This window comes from Antennarius striatus, chromosome 13 (genome assembly GCF_040054535.1).
Source record: "Antennarius striatus isolate MH-2024 chromosome 13, ASM4005453v1, whole genome shotgun sequence".
NCBI classification, from domain to species: Eukaryota; Metazoa; Chordata; class Actinopteri; order Lophiiformes; family Antennariidae; genus Antennarius; species Antennarius striatus.
The window spans coordinates 17,313,293-17,326,580 of record NC_090788.1 but is presented as its reverse complement, the minus strand read 5'-3'; the positions used below and the strand labels follow the sequence as shown (position 1 = coordinate 17,326,580).

At 40.3% G+C, this 13,288-nt stretch overlaps 2 protein-coding genes across 7 annotated transcripts; one reads left to right on the top strand and one right to left on the bottom strand.

The window, feature by feature from the left end:
* The first annotated feature begins 1,395 nt into the window (after positions 1-1,395).
* eva1c (eva-1 homolog C (C. elegans)) lies at positions 1,396-7,616 on the top strand. 4 transcript variants are annotated; one of them, XM_068330801.1, is made up of 11 exons: positions 1,397-1,651; positions 1,772-1,895; positions 2,633-2,826; positions 3,069-3,192; positions 3,387-3,539; positions 3,673-3,816; positions 4,695-4,772; positions 4,852-4,962; positions 5,044-6,024; positions 6,107-6,295; positions 6,992-7,616. In XM_068330801.1, the coding sequence occupies exons 1-9, from the start codon at positions 1,454-1,456 to the stop codon at positions 5,394-5,396; spliced, it is 1,479 nt and encodes a 492-aa protein (XP_068186902.1). In that variant the 5' UTR covers positions 1,397-1,453; the 3' UTR covers positions 5,397-6,024; positions 6,107-6,295; positions 6,992-7,616. The 4 variants fall into 4 exon arrangements, with proteins under 4 accessions (XP_068186903.1, XP_068186902.1, XP_068186901.1 ...); XM_068330802.1 differs by having other exon boundaries at positions 1,396-1,651; positions 4,855-4,962; positions 6,107-7,616; XM_068330800.1 differs by having other exon boundaries at positions 6,107-7,616.
* A 244-nt stretch (positions 7,617-7,860) lies between these two features.
* Positions 7,861-12,424, bottom strand: cfap298 (cilia and flagella associated protein 298). Of its 3 annotated transcripts, none has more exons than XM_068330805.1 (8): positions 11,377-12,424; positions 10,671-10,810; positions 10,339-10,506; positions 9,457-9,524; positions 9,211-9,369; positions 8,961-9,092; positions 8,798-8,893; positions 7,861-8,708 (listed from the first exon to the last, which is right to left on the bottom strand). In XM_068330805.1, exons 2-8 carry the CDS (start codon positions 10,807-10,809, stop codon positions 8,598-8,600), a joined length of 873 nt encoding a protein of 290 aa, XP_068186906.1. In that variant the 5' UTR covers position 10,810; positions 11,377-12,424; the 3' UTR covers positions 7,861-8,597. The 3 variants fall into 3 exon arrangements, with proteins under 3 accessions (XP_068186906.1, XP_068186907.1, XP_068186905.1); XM_068330806.1 differs by having other exon boundaries at positions 11,502-11,545; XM_068330804.1 differs by lacking the exon at positions 11,377-12,424 and adding an exon at positions 10,965-11,350.
* Between the last annotated feature and the right edge of the window lie 864 nt (positions 12,425-13,288).

The window sequence follows — 13,288 nt, the reverse complement described above, 5'->3', positions numbered from 1 at the left end:
GAACATGTTCAATTTATCTCCTCTTCCTGTTTGTTACAAAGCGTCATCAACACTAATCAGATGTTCAGTCTTTATTTTGTAGTCTGCCATCTAATCAACAGATTGTGTTTCAGCAAGATTAGAGTATTTCTTTGATCAAGAGGTCTGTTTAGATGGATGTGGGTCAACCCTCTGTCAGAAACACTTCAAATAGTTCCAGTATGCTGGAAAAACTGAAAATATATGAATATTTTGAGAACCTTTGGAGGAATCTTTTCAAAACAAAATACATTACCTGATGGTTGTTTAATAATTCACATATTCTATTTTTTTCTACCATATGTACATTTTCGGAAAAACAAAGTACAAGAGCTGATTTGTCTTTCTGTGGTGACCACATGAAAATTACTCAAACTCTCCAAACTATGGGACAGAGACGGTACAAACTGCACAACAGCAGTAGTGCAGTTGGTATGCTAAATATCACCCCTCGGTTTCCCCCCTTCCCAGATATTTCTCCCCCTAGAGAAGCTGAAGGAGACCCTAACGTCTCTGTCATTTTGAGTGTTGGAGCTCTGACATGTGGATTGACCGGTTACCATGGAGTGGGTCATGGATGTGAGCAGGAGAGCATTTTACCCAGTAGGCCCCTGGCTCATTGAATGACACCATGGCTAGAGCATCGACCCTTTATGAAAAGAAAAAGGCTCCAAAATATTTCTCATTTGAAACCTGGTCTTTATAGATTAATAAAAAACAAAGAAGTACTGTAGGTTTTCTTTGTTTTCCTCGTTTCCATGATTAGAGATAAAGTCAAAGTATTTGACCATAATATAAACTTTATTTATACAGCACTTATTGTCTTTTTTTTTTTAAATTTTGTATTACTGTTGTCATTCTTGTTTTTATCCTTCTCCTATTAATAAGTTAATTTTAATAGTTAGTTCCTTTTTTTGGGGGGTTTATCCCACTTTCTTCCAAACCGAGCTGCATTTCTTGAATGAAAGGTGCAATTGAAGTAAATAAGCATGAGTTTTATGAAAAACTGAAAGAAAACAAAATACATGACAATGACAAAATAAAGGAGCTTTAATAACGTCAGTATTTAATTTTAAAAAAATGTAAAAAGGCAGCACCAGCACAATAAGTGAATAATCAAAATTAGTTCCTCTACTGTGACTGGCGATTAAATAATACAATCTAGTTAGATGTTGCCCGTAATGCCAAATAGAGACAATCTGGTGTTGCTGAATTTCTTTATATTTTTAATCTTAAGATCAATAAAAATAAAATAGAAAAAAGACAGGAAAAAACAACTCATTCTCAATATTATTAAAAACCTTGGAGGAAGCCCTTCTCAGCCGGGCTTCGAACACAGACCTCCTGGCAGTGCGTCACTCCGGAGAGCGTGTCGCTCCTCTTCCCTTCAGAATACTTTTAGCCGCCACGCCCACGCCGCGCCGCTCAGCTGTTAATGAAAGACGCCCGTGGTCTCCGCACGCGTTTCTCCCCGATCCAGTGCTGTCGGACGGCAGGAGAGTCAGACGAGGTTCCCGCTGCGCGTCGGGACAAGCGGCTCGTCTGGAGGTTTGGAACAACTTGTTGCGCAGCTGCTATTTCCTCCCCCAGTGGCCCACCACCACGGAGGGAGACACGCCGCGCACCGCATCGGGTGCGTGCTGCTCGTTTCTCTGTAATGTAAGAGGGATGGATAAAATCTTGGATCAATGGGGCTTGTTTTCGGATGTCTAAATCCTGTATCTTTTCTGGTTTTTGGTCTCTATGATCGCAGAGACGAGGGATGCGGGTCATGAGCTGGACGCGTCCCTGCCTCGGACTGGACTGGAGCCACAGCCTCTTCTACCTGACTTTACTCCTGTGGACGAGAAGAATGAATGGACTGGCTGACTTTTCAAGTAAGATGATGATGATGATGATGATGTATAGAGAGGGGAAGCGTTGTTTTGGGTTCGTGATGGTGCATTGTGTTCAGATACTGTGGTTCAGTGAAACCTGTTTGCAGATGATGCCATGTTTAATACATAAGAAATTACTTTTTCTATGTTACCAATAATTTATGCCAAAGATACACCAAATAGTGCACAAATCTCAAGATCAAGAACTAACTTAGGGAGATCAGGAGTAATTTAATCACATCTATGCAAAAAGTGGGTCATATTGGGTTGAATGTCAGAATAGATTTTGCCGCCCAGGCTAAAGAGCTGGCAGTCACGACCTGGTGATGGCTGATGTTTCAGGGCAACATAAGACAACTAACAAAGCTCTGGAGAAGCCAGTTAAAAATACCTGAAACCACAGATGGAGTAGACAAAAAGTCAGTATTATCTTTCAAAAATAAAGGTTAATTAAATTTTTCACTGGCTTTATTCATTCAAAGTTTTTTCTCGTATCATTCTGCTTCTTTCAAACCCCAATCTTCCTTGTCCCAATGTGGATTTCTGTTAAAACTATTACACCCAAATGTAAATAATCTCTACATCATCAGCTTATTTTACTTATTTAAATCTGGAGGGCCTCCTCCACAATTACATTGGAGAACATTAAATCCTAACGTTTTCTGGCTCAGCAGAGCTCTTCATGACAGCTACATTCAGTGTGGGGGTGTGACACCTCTCTGTTTGTGGTGTGACAGACTACCTGTCCCGGATCATCACCAGCCAGTCTGCTCACGCGTGTGACGGACAGCCTCTGCGACTGAACTGCCCACGCCACTCCACCATCTCCATCCACTCCGCCTTCTATGGGAGCGGCGGGGCAAAGCTGTGTGAAGGGGACCCCCGGCCTAGAACCCACAACCACAGCTGTTCAGCTTTTACTGCTCTACAGGTGCATTTTATGTCAGGGTGGTGCAGCAGGTTTCACATGTTGGTGTCTGAGGGTGTTCATCGTTTCGGACCTCCTCCTCAAGTGGCTCAGATATGTTGATTGGTGTTAAAATAGGATTTGAATTCTGATTTTTTTTTTTTTTTGATGACAGCCCATGTTCCAGTTCGTTCTTTTTGCTTCTGATTTACATTGTGCTCACTGCAGAGAGTAAAATGTCCTTATCCCTGGTATTTGCTGTGCAGAAACTGCTGTCAGAGTGTCAAAGTCACAGAGACTGCCAGCTGCCTGTTCACCACCTGCTGTTTGGGAAGGATCCCTGTCCTGGCATTACTAAATCCCTCCATGTGAACTACAAATGTAAACCAAGTGAGTCCATTTGCCCCACCTCAAATCCTGTCTCCGTTCAGGCGTCAGTGTCACATGTTTGCAGGTTAGTCGGGAAATGCTTTACAGCTACACAGAAAGATGTCACTCCTTCAAACGCTCCCCAACCCTTAATTTTCCCACCCCCATCGTTCATTTCAGCTCTTCAACGCCTTTGTTCTCTTTCTCCCAATCAGCCGAACACAAAAGGCATGTGGCGTGTGATGGGGGAGAGATGGTCCTTCGCTGTAAGCCCCCCAAGGTCCTAGTCATCTACTCGGCTGTCTACGGGAGAAGTCTTGGTCAGATCGACACCTGTCCCTCACACCGGATGAGACCACCCCCGTTTGGTGAGCCAACGGGATAGTCGGCGTTTTCTCATGGTGGCTGTGTTTACTTTACACACACACACACACACACACACACACACACACACACACACACACACGCACAGTGACAGACTCTTTTACCTGTTCCCTGCAGAATGTCTGAACCATGAGGCGGTACACTTGGTGTCCAAGTCCTGCTACAGCAAACAGAAGTGTATTGTTGCCGTTGGCAACCAGACATTTCGAGACCCCTGCTTTCCAGGAACCAGGAAGTATCTCAGTGTATTCTACTCTTGTGGTGGGACACTTTCTGCTTCCTCACAAATTACAATACTATTTCGAAATAGGAACAGGCTTACATGATGAAGTTTTTGTTTGTGTTTCCTCCAGTGGATTCTTATTTGCTATCAGCCATTAGCAGTTCTTATCACACTCAGCATCAAAGTAGCAGAGAATAAGACTGTTAACTGAGATTTGCGTGCCGAGGCTGGCATCCTGGTCAACTTCCTACGATTGGCGCAGATGGTATCGAGGTCACACAGTGACATTGTTCATGTTTCACAATTGTACAGTTTGACTTTGGCTCTGGGTTGGGGTGGGTTGGCTTTGTCTAGCTCAGAACAATGTTTGTTAACCTTGTAGACCGGGAGTGTCAAACTCATTTTCACCAAGGGCCACATCATAGTGGCTGTCGTCAAAGGGCCAGATATAACTTATAAATGTAACTAAATGTAACTCAATGTAATGTAAAATAAATAACTACTCTTAATGTTAAATAACTCTGGATTTGTTACTAATTCAAGTTACAAACATTAATGTTGCACAGATAAAATATATTGTTTGTTTCTCTGTTATAACATAAATCCTTTTAATTTATCAGGTTATTAAACCCACAAAACTCCTTCAATCAAGGATCAAACTATCCAAGTGAATAAAAAAAATAACATCAAACACAAGTTAAGGCATTAACTTTGTTCACAATGTTTTTTGTCAAAGTTAAAATGTGCTTAATTGCTGCATTGTGGGAAATGTAGTTTTTGTTCAAAGCACACTTTTGACCTATTTATTTTTAAGCACTCTGACCTATTATACTCCCGCTGGCCTTATAAAATGATGTGTATTGAAGAGTGTATTGGTGTATCCACAGCATTAAGTTTTCTGCTCTCCTTCCTTCAGTACCACAAACCTTACTGAGGGAAGCAGACCCTCACATGTTCAGCTCCACTTCATACCCCACTGTAGACACAAAGAAAGGTAACAAAGAAAATATTTGTTGCAATCTGATTAAAGTGTTTTTTCAATGATCTGACAGAAATATTCTTGATCTTCACAGCAGATCCTGGAAGATCAGACCTGGAGGAGCCTTTCTCCAACGGGACTCAACGGCCGGTCAGCTCAGGAGCTATGATGAGCAACTCTCTCCTGGTCTATGCCTACATCAGAGGTAAACATAATTCACATTTATTCATAATCTCATGGATTTAATCAGTATTTTATAACCCTCCTCCCTTTATATTGGACTCAGAACATCCAGAAATGGCAGGGCTGCTGTTCACCTCCAGCGTGTGTGTTGGTCTCCTGCTCACGCTAATGGCCATATCGATCCGAGTGACCTGCAGAGGGCGGCAGCTCAGGGATCGCAGAGGCACGCCCAAATCTCGAGGCCAGATTGTTAGCTACAAAGAAGAGGATGAAGACGATGACAATGAGGGAACTGAGAGCTCTTTAATCTCAGACGCTGACAAGAAGGCGACGTATGACTGTGAGGAGGTGACTTACATGAGCGAGGCAGCAGAACGGGCCGAGAGGATTGAACGCAGGGAGATGGTCATGCAGGAGATATGGATGAACTCCTACCTGAACGGCAGCTCGTGTTAGACGCTGATCATTTTTACCATCCTGCAGGAGATATTGTAAAACAACAAACGTGTATTTTTTATATTTATAATTTCCAAAGCATTTTGCGCATTCTGACATTTTTGCACGGATTCTCAGTCTGTGACAAAAGTAATGTTTGGGATGAACTGCAGCACCATAATGTTTTTTAAAGAATCCACAGGGTTTAAAGCTTTGATTCAGGTCAGAAAAACTTACCTTAAAAACATTTTTAACTGTTGAAATAAGGTGAGGATGAAACCTCAGGAAGAGCAATGAAGGAAGGGTCTCTTTTCAAGAATGGGCAGTCTGGCACTGTAAATAAGAAATAGAGTAAGGATTTAAAGCTGTAGTGTGGATGTCATTAAGAATACGGATCCAGGAGGACTCCAAAAAATGTGTCCAATGATATAAATAAGGGTCGATCCGGTTAACCTCCTCTTTACCACACACCACTGGGGAGGCCAGAAAAGAGGACTGACTCTATAAACACCAGCACCACTGGAGTGGAGAGGTCAGGATTCACATTTGGAATGAGGTGCCGACAGAGTAGAAGATGCAAAGAAGGAATGACAACCTGAACACTAAAGCAAAAATGTGGCTTTAAATTTGGAGCTGGTGGACTCAACAGGTATGTTGTAAACATGAATGAAGTCATTCTAGAAGAGGAAAATCTGCTGACTTCCTTTAACTTTGTTTATATCTTTTGACAGGATTTATCGAGCCAGTAGCTGCAGAGCCTCCTTCTTGTCCTTTTTTTTTGTTTTGTTTTTTTTACAGAAATGTTTTACTGAGGATAAAATCTCTACTTTGGATAAGAGCCATTCTTTCACACCTGGAAGCTGACCAATGCAACCCAACTTACTTGTGGGTCTCTGAGCATCAGCGCTGGAGCTGTTTGGGTAATTGGATTAAGGGCCTGAATAAGGGCACATCAGTGGTGGTTAATGAGGGAGACATTCTGATGGCAGAGCTGTTTGGTTTCACAACGTCAGAAGGGATGGGACCAGTCTTAAAGCCCCTTAAAGCCTATTCTGATGTGTTTTTTTTAGATAGATGGTTTTATTACAAATGATTTGAATTTGATATCAGATCTGATTTATTTGAATATACAGTCAATTAATAGATGAATACAACTTCCTTGTCTTAGTTTGAAACTGAAGCAACATGGGTGGAACAGTCAGTTGGGGAAGCTTCAGTAAATACTGTTTCATGAAAACCAAGCACATCAATACTGTTCTGAAGAATCTCAGGTTTAACCCAGTAAAGTTCTGACAGCCAACAACCAGATATAACTGAAACAAAAATAAGAGGATCCAGTTGGTGTTCTAGTTCTAGTCATTGGTAAATTTCTACAGCCCATAAGAGATACTGATTATAATTACACTGATCAAGGAGAAACCGAAATCACACTAAACTAGGTAAGAAGACATTATGAATCCTCCTGTTCACCAAAAGCAACAACGAAACATCTTGGCTGTTTTACCTCCAGCTGTCATCTGTAATAATATCTTAGAAATACTTAAGTGTTCATTTTAAACATTACAGTGATTTCCCTGCAGTATGTCATTAGAGCTAGCTGTCTATTCCACACACAGGTCTGTTCCCATTTCACCTCATCCTCACCCTACCTCTGCATCAGTTACGTCAACCGTCCCATGATGCTCTAAAGCTTCGTTATTCCTGCCAGGAGGAGAGGTGGAACAACCATCTAATACACAGCAACTTCCTGACTTCATGCTGATGAATGTGTGTGTTGCTAATGAAGGACAAAGAGAGGAAAGGTGTTGCATCCTTCTCCGTGCACCACAAGGGACATAGAAATTTTGTTGTAGTTGTGTCACTACTACTGTTGAAGGTAGTGAAGAAAGCTAACATTTTAGCCACTGGGATACTCGCAAAGCACCTGAATCTCACACCAGGAGTTTAACTATATGTACAAACATATGTTCACATTTTATTGTGTATTCAATGTCAAAACTGCATGTTTAGAATCATATCATGTATTTATGAACGATACACATTAATATAATTCATTAAAATGTATACAGTACATACAAGTTACAATGGAAATCCTCCTATTAGCTGTTTTTCAATATACACAGACCAAAAGTATACAGAAAATTTAGATTGAACTTGATTTTTGTTTGCACAGCTTCAATAAAATGCAATTTAACACAAGGTTAAAAACGTTTAGGGAAATAAAAAAAAACCTTCACATCATCCTGCTGATGTCACCATTTCCTTTTTCAAACAATGTGTGCAAATACTTTCTCCTGGGTTCAGACATAAACCAACACCAAGGCATATGAAAACATTAGTTTAAATGTTAGTCTCTGAAAGTCTCCAATAATACAGACAAGCAACCTCAGTGTAAGTCATCACAGTCTGTTGCTGGTCTGGTCCTAGCTCTGTCCATGAAGTTACTAGTGTGCGTCGTGTAAATGAGGAATCCTCGGTGTGATGGTTCAGCTGAAGAGGTGGCATATTTTTTATTCTTTGACCACAGCCAAAAGCAGCCTGCATAAAATGGAGTGACACTACACAAATTGTGGATCATGAGCGGGACAGAAGATACAAATCTCCAGCATTAAAAAACTCCATCCATTTTCCTTCACCGCTTTATGGGTCGTCACGGGGAGCTGGAGCCTATCCAAGCTGGTTTAAGGTGTGAGCATGCTTGGTTGTCTGTCTCTGTGTGGCTCCGTGGCGCATTATAAAACTCAAGAAAAAAAAATATTGTCACGATGTCCCTGAGATCTGTCTCGCAAAATACACAAAATACATTGATAAAACACTCCATCTGTGACAAAACTTCAAATAATCGTAACAGAAACTGAATCATGTTAACTTTAACTTCTAATTTTTTTTATACATTCATAGAACTTTTAGAACTAAATTTAACTGGGGCACTGAACAGACTCACCCCTATCAAGCATTACTACAACGGGACTGAGAAAGGGAAGCGCAGCTCAGGAAGTGACATCACTGGGAAAAAGTTACATCAACCCAAAATAAAAGTTCAATATTCACAAATTTTTCCTGACATGAAAATGAATGTGAAACCAAATGATAAAAATTAATAAGAAAAATAAATAATGAGCGGAGGATTTTTGGTGGAATACACAATTTTTCTTTAGGCTATACATTTAGAGCACAATCGGCTCAGCAGATGTAAGGTGAGATTCTGTGTGGTAGTAGTCTTCACTTTGGCCCCCATTTGATATTGGTGAGGCCTTGAAACTGCTTCTTCAAACTGTTTGGGTCTGACCAATCAGAGTTCAAGTAGCTGTCGTCGTCTGCCTCCTCCAGTTTCTGCAAGCATCACCAGGAGTAGGTTAAAAATTTGTGCAGAGCAAACGTAGTTATAAAGGTTTACACCTACTTCTTCAGCCTCTCCTTACCTTGAGCTCTTCCCGCCTCTTGTGATAATATCCCATCATGTATTTCTGCTGATCATCACTGAGGAGAGGCTCCCTCGCTGGCGCCCCATGTCCTTTCTGAAGGGAATTGCAACTAATGGATTAGTTATTCTCAAAGCTAACAAACTTGCCAAAACATACTCACCTTTTGGATTTTTATCAAAATCTTTGTCTTCTCATTTTTACCAATGTAGTCCTGCAGTTTCTTCCCCCTCTGCATTTCTTTGCCAGCCCACCAAAGCTGACACTCGTCCTCTGTGATCACCTGCACAGACGCCTGATGTATGGAGATTGATAGAGAGGATGAGAGGAAACTGCATCACAACAAAACGTATAAAGACAATCAGTAGCTATTGTAACTTTCTCTGTCTACTGAAACATGATCAGCTGTGTACTTGTGTTCCTGAAAGGTCTTCCCGTTCCTCAAACTCCATTCTGATAGGGTCATGAGAAGGAAGCCCCATTGGATATACAATCATGACAGCACCCCTGAGTTGATCTAGGGCCTCCTGGACCGTCTTCATGGTGACACAAACATTTGCTGTAACTTCTTTCTAAAAACAATTAAGGAAAGACAAATAAATATTATTAATAATCTGAGAAATAGACAAACCATATTTTCTCTTTTTGCTTATACTTACTTTTGAGATCAGTGCTTTGGCTTCCTCTACCGTTCTCATCAACACGTCTTTCATTTTGTCATTTGGAGCTGGTATAGAAAATCAATGGATTGGTCAATCAATTTTCTTTCAATATTGACAAAAAAAGCCCAAGCATTTTTTGGGGTTTTTGCTTGAACCACAAGAAATACAGTATTTTCTGCACTATAAAGCGCACCTAAAAGCCTTTAATTTTCTCAAAAACCGACAGTGCGCCTTTTATATTAAAACTGTTTTGAAATAGGCTATTCATTGAGGGTGCGGTTTATAATCAGATGTGCCTTGTAATCCAGTACACCTAATACATGAAAATTTTTTGAAATAGGCCATTCATTTAAGGTGCGCCTTATGATCCAGTGCGCCATATAGTGCAGAAAATACTGTAATATTTGAATCTTTTTCTTTTCCTTTCGGCTTTTCCCTTCAGGGGTCGCCACAGAGAATCAATTGCCTACATCTAAAACTTTTTCATCCACTTCTACTGTAATATATGAATAAAAGGCATTTAAAAAAGTTTGGAAATTTATTGACTATGTAATCACTGATGAAATAAAGTGTACTTTTTCCAACACTATTCAATTACCATTATCATTTACAGTATTATATGTACTGTAAGTGTTCCACAAAGGGGATGCAGAATCAACTTCAACAAATTACATACTTTATAACACTGTTTTATTGTGAAACATGCAATTCTCCAGATGAGTTTCATGTCAGATGAGTCAGGGTGTCTCAGTTTACATGTAAAGGACACCTCGGTGTAGATAATCTAGAGGGGGTACACACTGCAAACATCGTTCTGACAACATAAACCATGAATCTAGGGGTAGTTGTTTTGTTAACCTGCAGGTATAACATACTAACCGTGTCCGTTTCTTCTGCCGATCTCATCCCTCTTAAACACAGACCCTCCGCTCGGCACACACTTGTCCTCCCATTGATCCTTCAGGTTCAGCTCCTCGATCTGCTCCTCTGCCAGCCCCTGCATGTTGGGTGGCAGGGTGATACCGTGGTCCGCCAGCTCTTTGACCTCTGAGGGCGCAGGAATGAACGAGACATGGAAGCCACCAGGAATGAAGATGACATGTAAGCCAAGACCGAGACAAATGAACTAACAGACGAGACTTCTTTCTTAGTTTGTCTGTTTGACTAGAGACCAGCTATGTAGTTCAGATACCGGTGTACCTCATGCTCACCTGAACATATTCTTTCCACTTTGAGTCTCCCGTTGTAAATGGCCGTAACTTGCAGGATCACCGTCTCCAGGGACGCGTCCACGCTGGTGTGGAAGAGAAACTGGCTCTCGTCTCCACGCTTCACATGCAGCTGCACCATTCTGCAACCAGATGTATGTATTAAAGTTTGATGGGATTTTATCGCTAAAGGAACACGCAACGACCTGAGACCCTATTCGTTTGTAGAAACAGTCAACAGTGTAGCCATAGCAACAGTCCTGAGCCACCACTTCCGGGTATTTTTTAAAAACGCACATTTCTCCTTCGGTTAGGATCACCGTCCACACGACAAACGCCTGTCTCCGTGACAAAAACGATGTATTTTTTGAACACGCCCGGTATGTATTTGCTTGTGGACGGCTGTAACCGAGTTTTAAGTTTTGATACGTCATGTCTGCGACGGAAAATGCTGTGACGTCATTTGTGTGTGACCCGTGTTTACATATAGAAACAGAATGGACGTCGTTAAAACCATTTTGGTGGCAACAGTTCTCCAGGCGTTCTCCAGAATTTTGAGATTAAAATCGTCCTCCGGGAGAAAAACCGTGAGAGGAAAAACATTCGTCTTAAAAATAGCCGCCGGCTACGCGAGGACATTGCCTCAGCAGCTTGTTTGTCACTATTCTAGATATTTCTACACGACAGAGGAAGAAAATACATATGTTACCTTTGAAGTCTTCAAACGACTGTTAAGAGTGAACACAAAATGTCTTTAAACAAAGTTAATACTAAGTTCTTTGTTTATAAGGTGTAGAAGAACCGACATTAAAGCTGACTTTCATGTTTACTCACTCGTGTCCCCACGAGACTTCTTCTGATTGACTTTTAGCAGCAGATTACATGAAGGTGATGTGTAACACCGCCCTCTACTGGTGAGACGGTGCCAAACGTCAAGTTTACATGTCCTCGCCTGTATCATTGTTCATGAGGCTGACTGCAGTGTGGGGAATAGGCTATTTTTGTGGCGTGAGGTCCTGGTCCGGATGGACTGTAGCCTCTTGCCAGAGGGGAGGGTCTGGGACAGGTTGTGGCCGGGATGAAAGGGGTCAGCAGCAATGCTCGCTGCACGTCTGCGGCTCCTTGTGTCGAACAGTTCCTGGAGGTGTTGGAAGGCTGCAGCCGATCACCTTCTCCGCAGAGCGGATGACAAGCTGCAGGCCTTGTGCCTGGCCCTGGCTGCAGCAAACCACACTGACCACACCAGGAAGCGGAAGGACTCTACAGGGGTCACTGGAGTGTCATAGACAAGCAAATCCAATTTAACAAAACAAGAAATACTACAGAATCTATTTGTGTGTATATAATTATTGTAAAGCATGGCTGTACAATAGATTATTAATGATGCATTTTTGTAAAATGTAGCAATTTTAATCCCTGCATGTTTATTTTGCACCAGCCATTACACATTTGGAAGTGAAATCAAACATTTTCTCTGGACCAAGAGGTCAAATTGGAGGATAAAAAAAAAGACCTAATTTCTCCAGATTCAGCCTACAGAACTCTGCAAAAGCTAAATAAGTACATATATATATATATATGGATTTAATCATAAAAGTACTAAGTATCTGATTTTTATAATTAAAATATCAAAGAACTTACATTGTGTACATGAATTTATCATTTCAATCCAGAAATATTTTGATGGTGTTTATAAAATGTTTATATTTTTTAATGATGTACACTTTCCTAGAATTACTTAATTGTGTTGTTCATTTTCCCCCACATTTGTACATGTTGTAATATAAATAAATAGATTTCACAGTAGTTTTTGAAATATTGATTCCCTCATTTTTTTGTTGTTGATGAACATTCTTTTGGAAAACAAAATCGACATAATTGTAAGGATGTAAGATGTAGGGTTGATGGTCCAAAATATTTCTTTGACAGCCAAATCACACAAAAAATGGATGATAGAGGTGTTAAGTGCAAGCTTCATAGAAACAGCTGTATGCTGCAAATGAAATGTAATCTACGGTCATGTAACACACAATGTCATGTTCTAAATATGATTAAACACAAAACGCCAAAACAACTAATGGACAGCTTTTATCCACTTTTATCAAAACTCACTCAAAGATTATGGTGGAAAAATGTTGCAGAATTATGTGCAGAATATGATATTATACTGTATAGGCACAACGTAAAATATGTCTATGTGTGGAAATAATGAAAGATCTTTTAAAAATGTAACCTGAAGGGCTGAAGTAAGAAAAAATATTCATTATTGCATTGAAATTCAAACATCATGGCTCAGCATAAAGGGAGTGAAAATCAAATGAAAGTGCACTAAATAAGTACATTCTTGTTATTTTTTTAATTGGCTATATCATTTTCACTGGATTATAGTTTGATCAGAAACTTAACTATTCCAATGAAAATAAATTCTATGAAGTTAAATGTCAGAATAAGATTTTTATATTGAAAGTCAATGTGCAGTTGAAATATCTCCACTGCATAAAATTAGCAATGTATTCTGTACATTAGAATATTACTGAAGATCTATTTTAAACAGCACAATGCACCTCATTGACACAAAAAACAGAAAAAAGTTCCATTAGATAAAGATGAATTAAATGTTT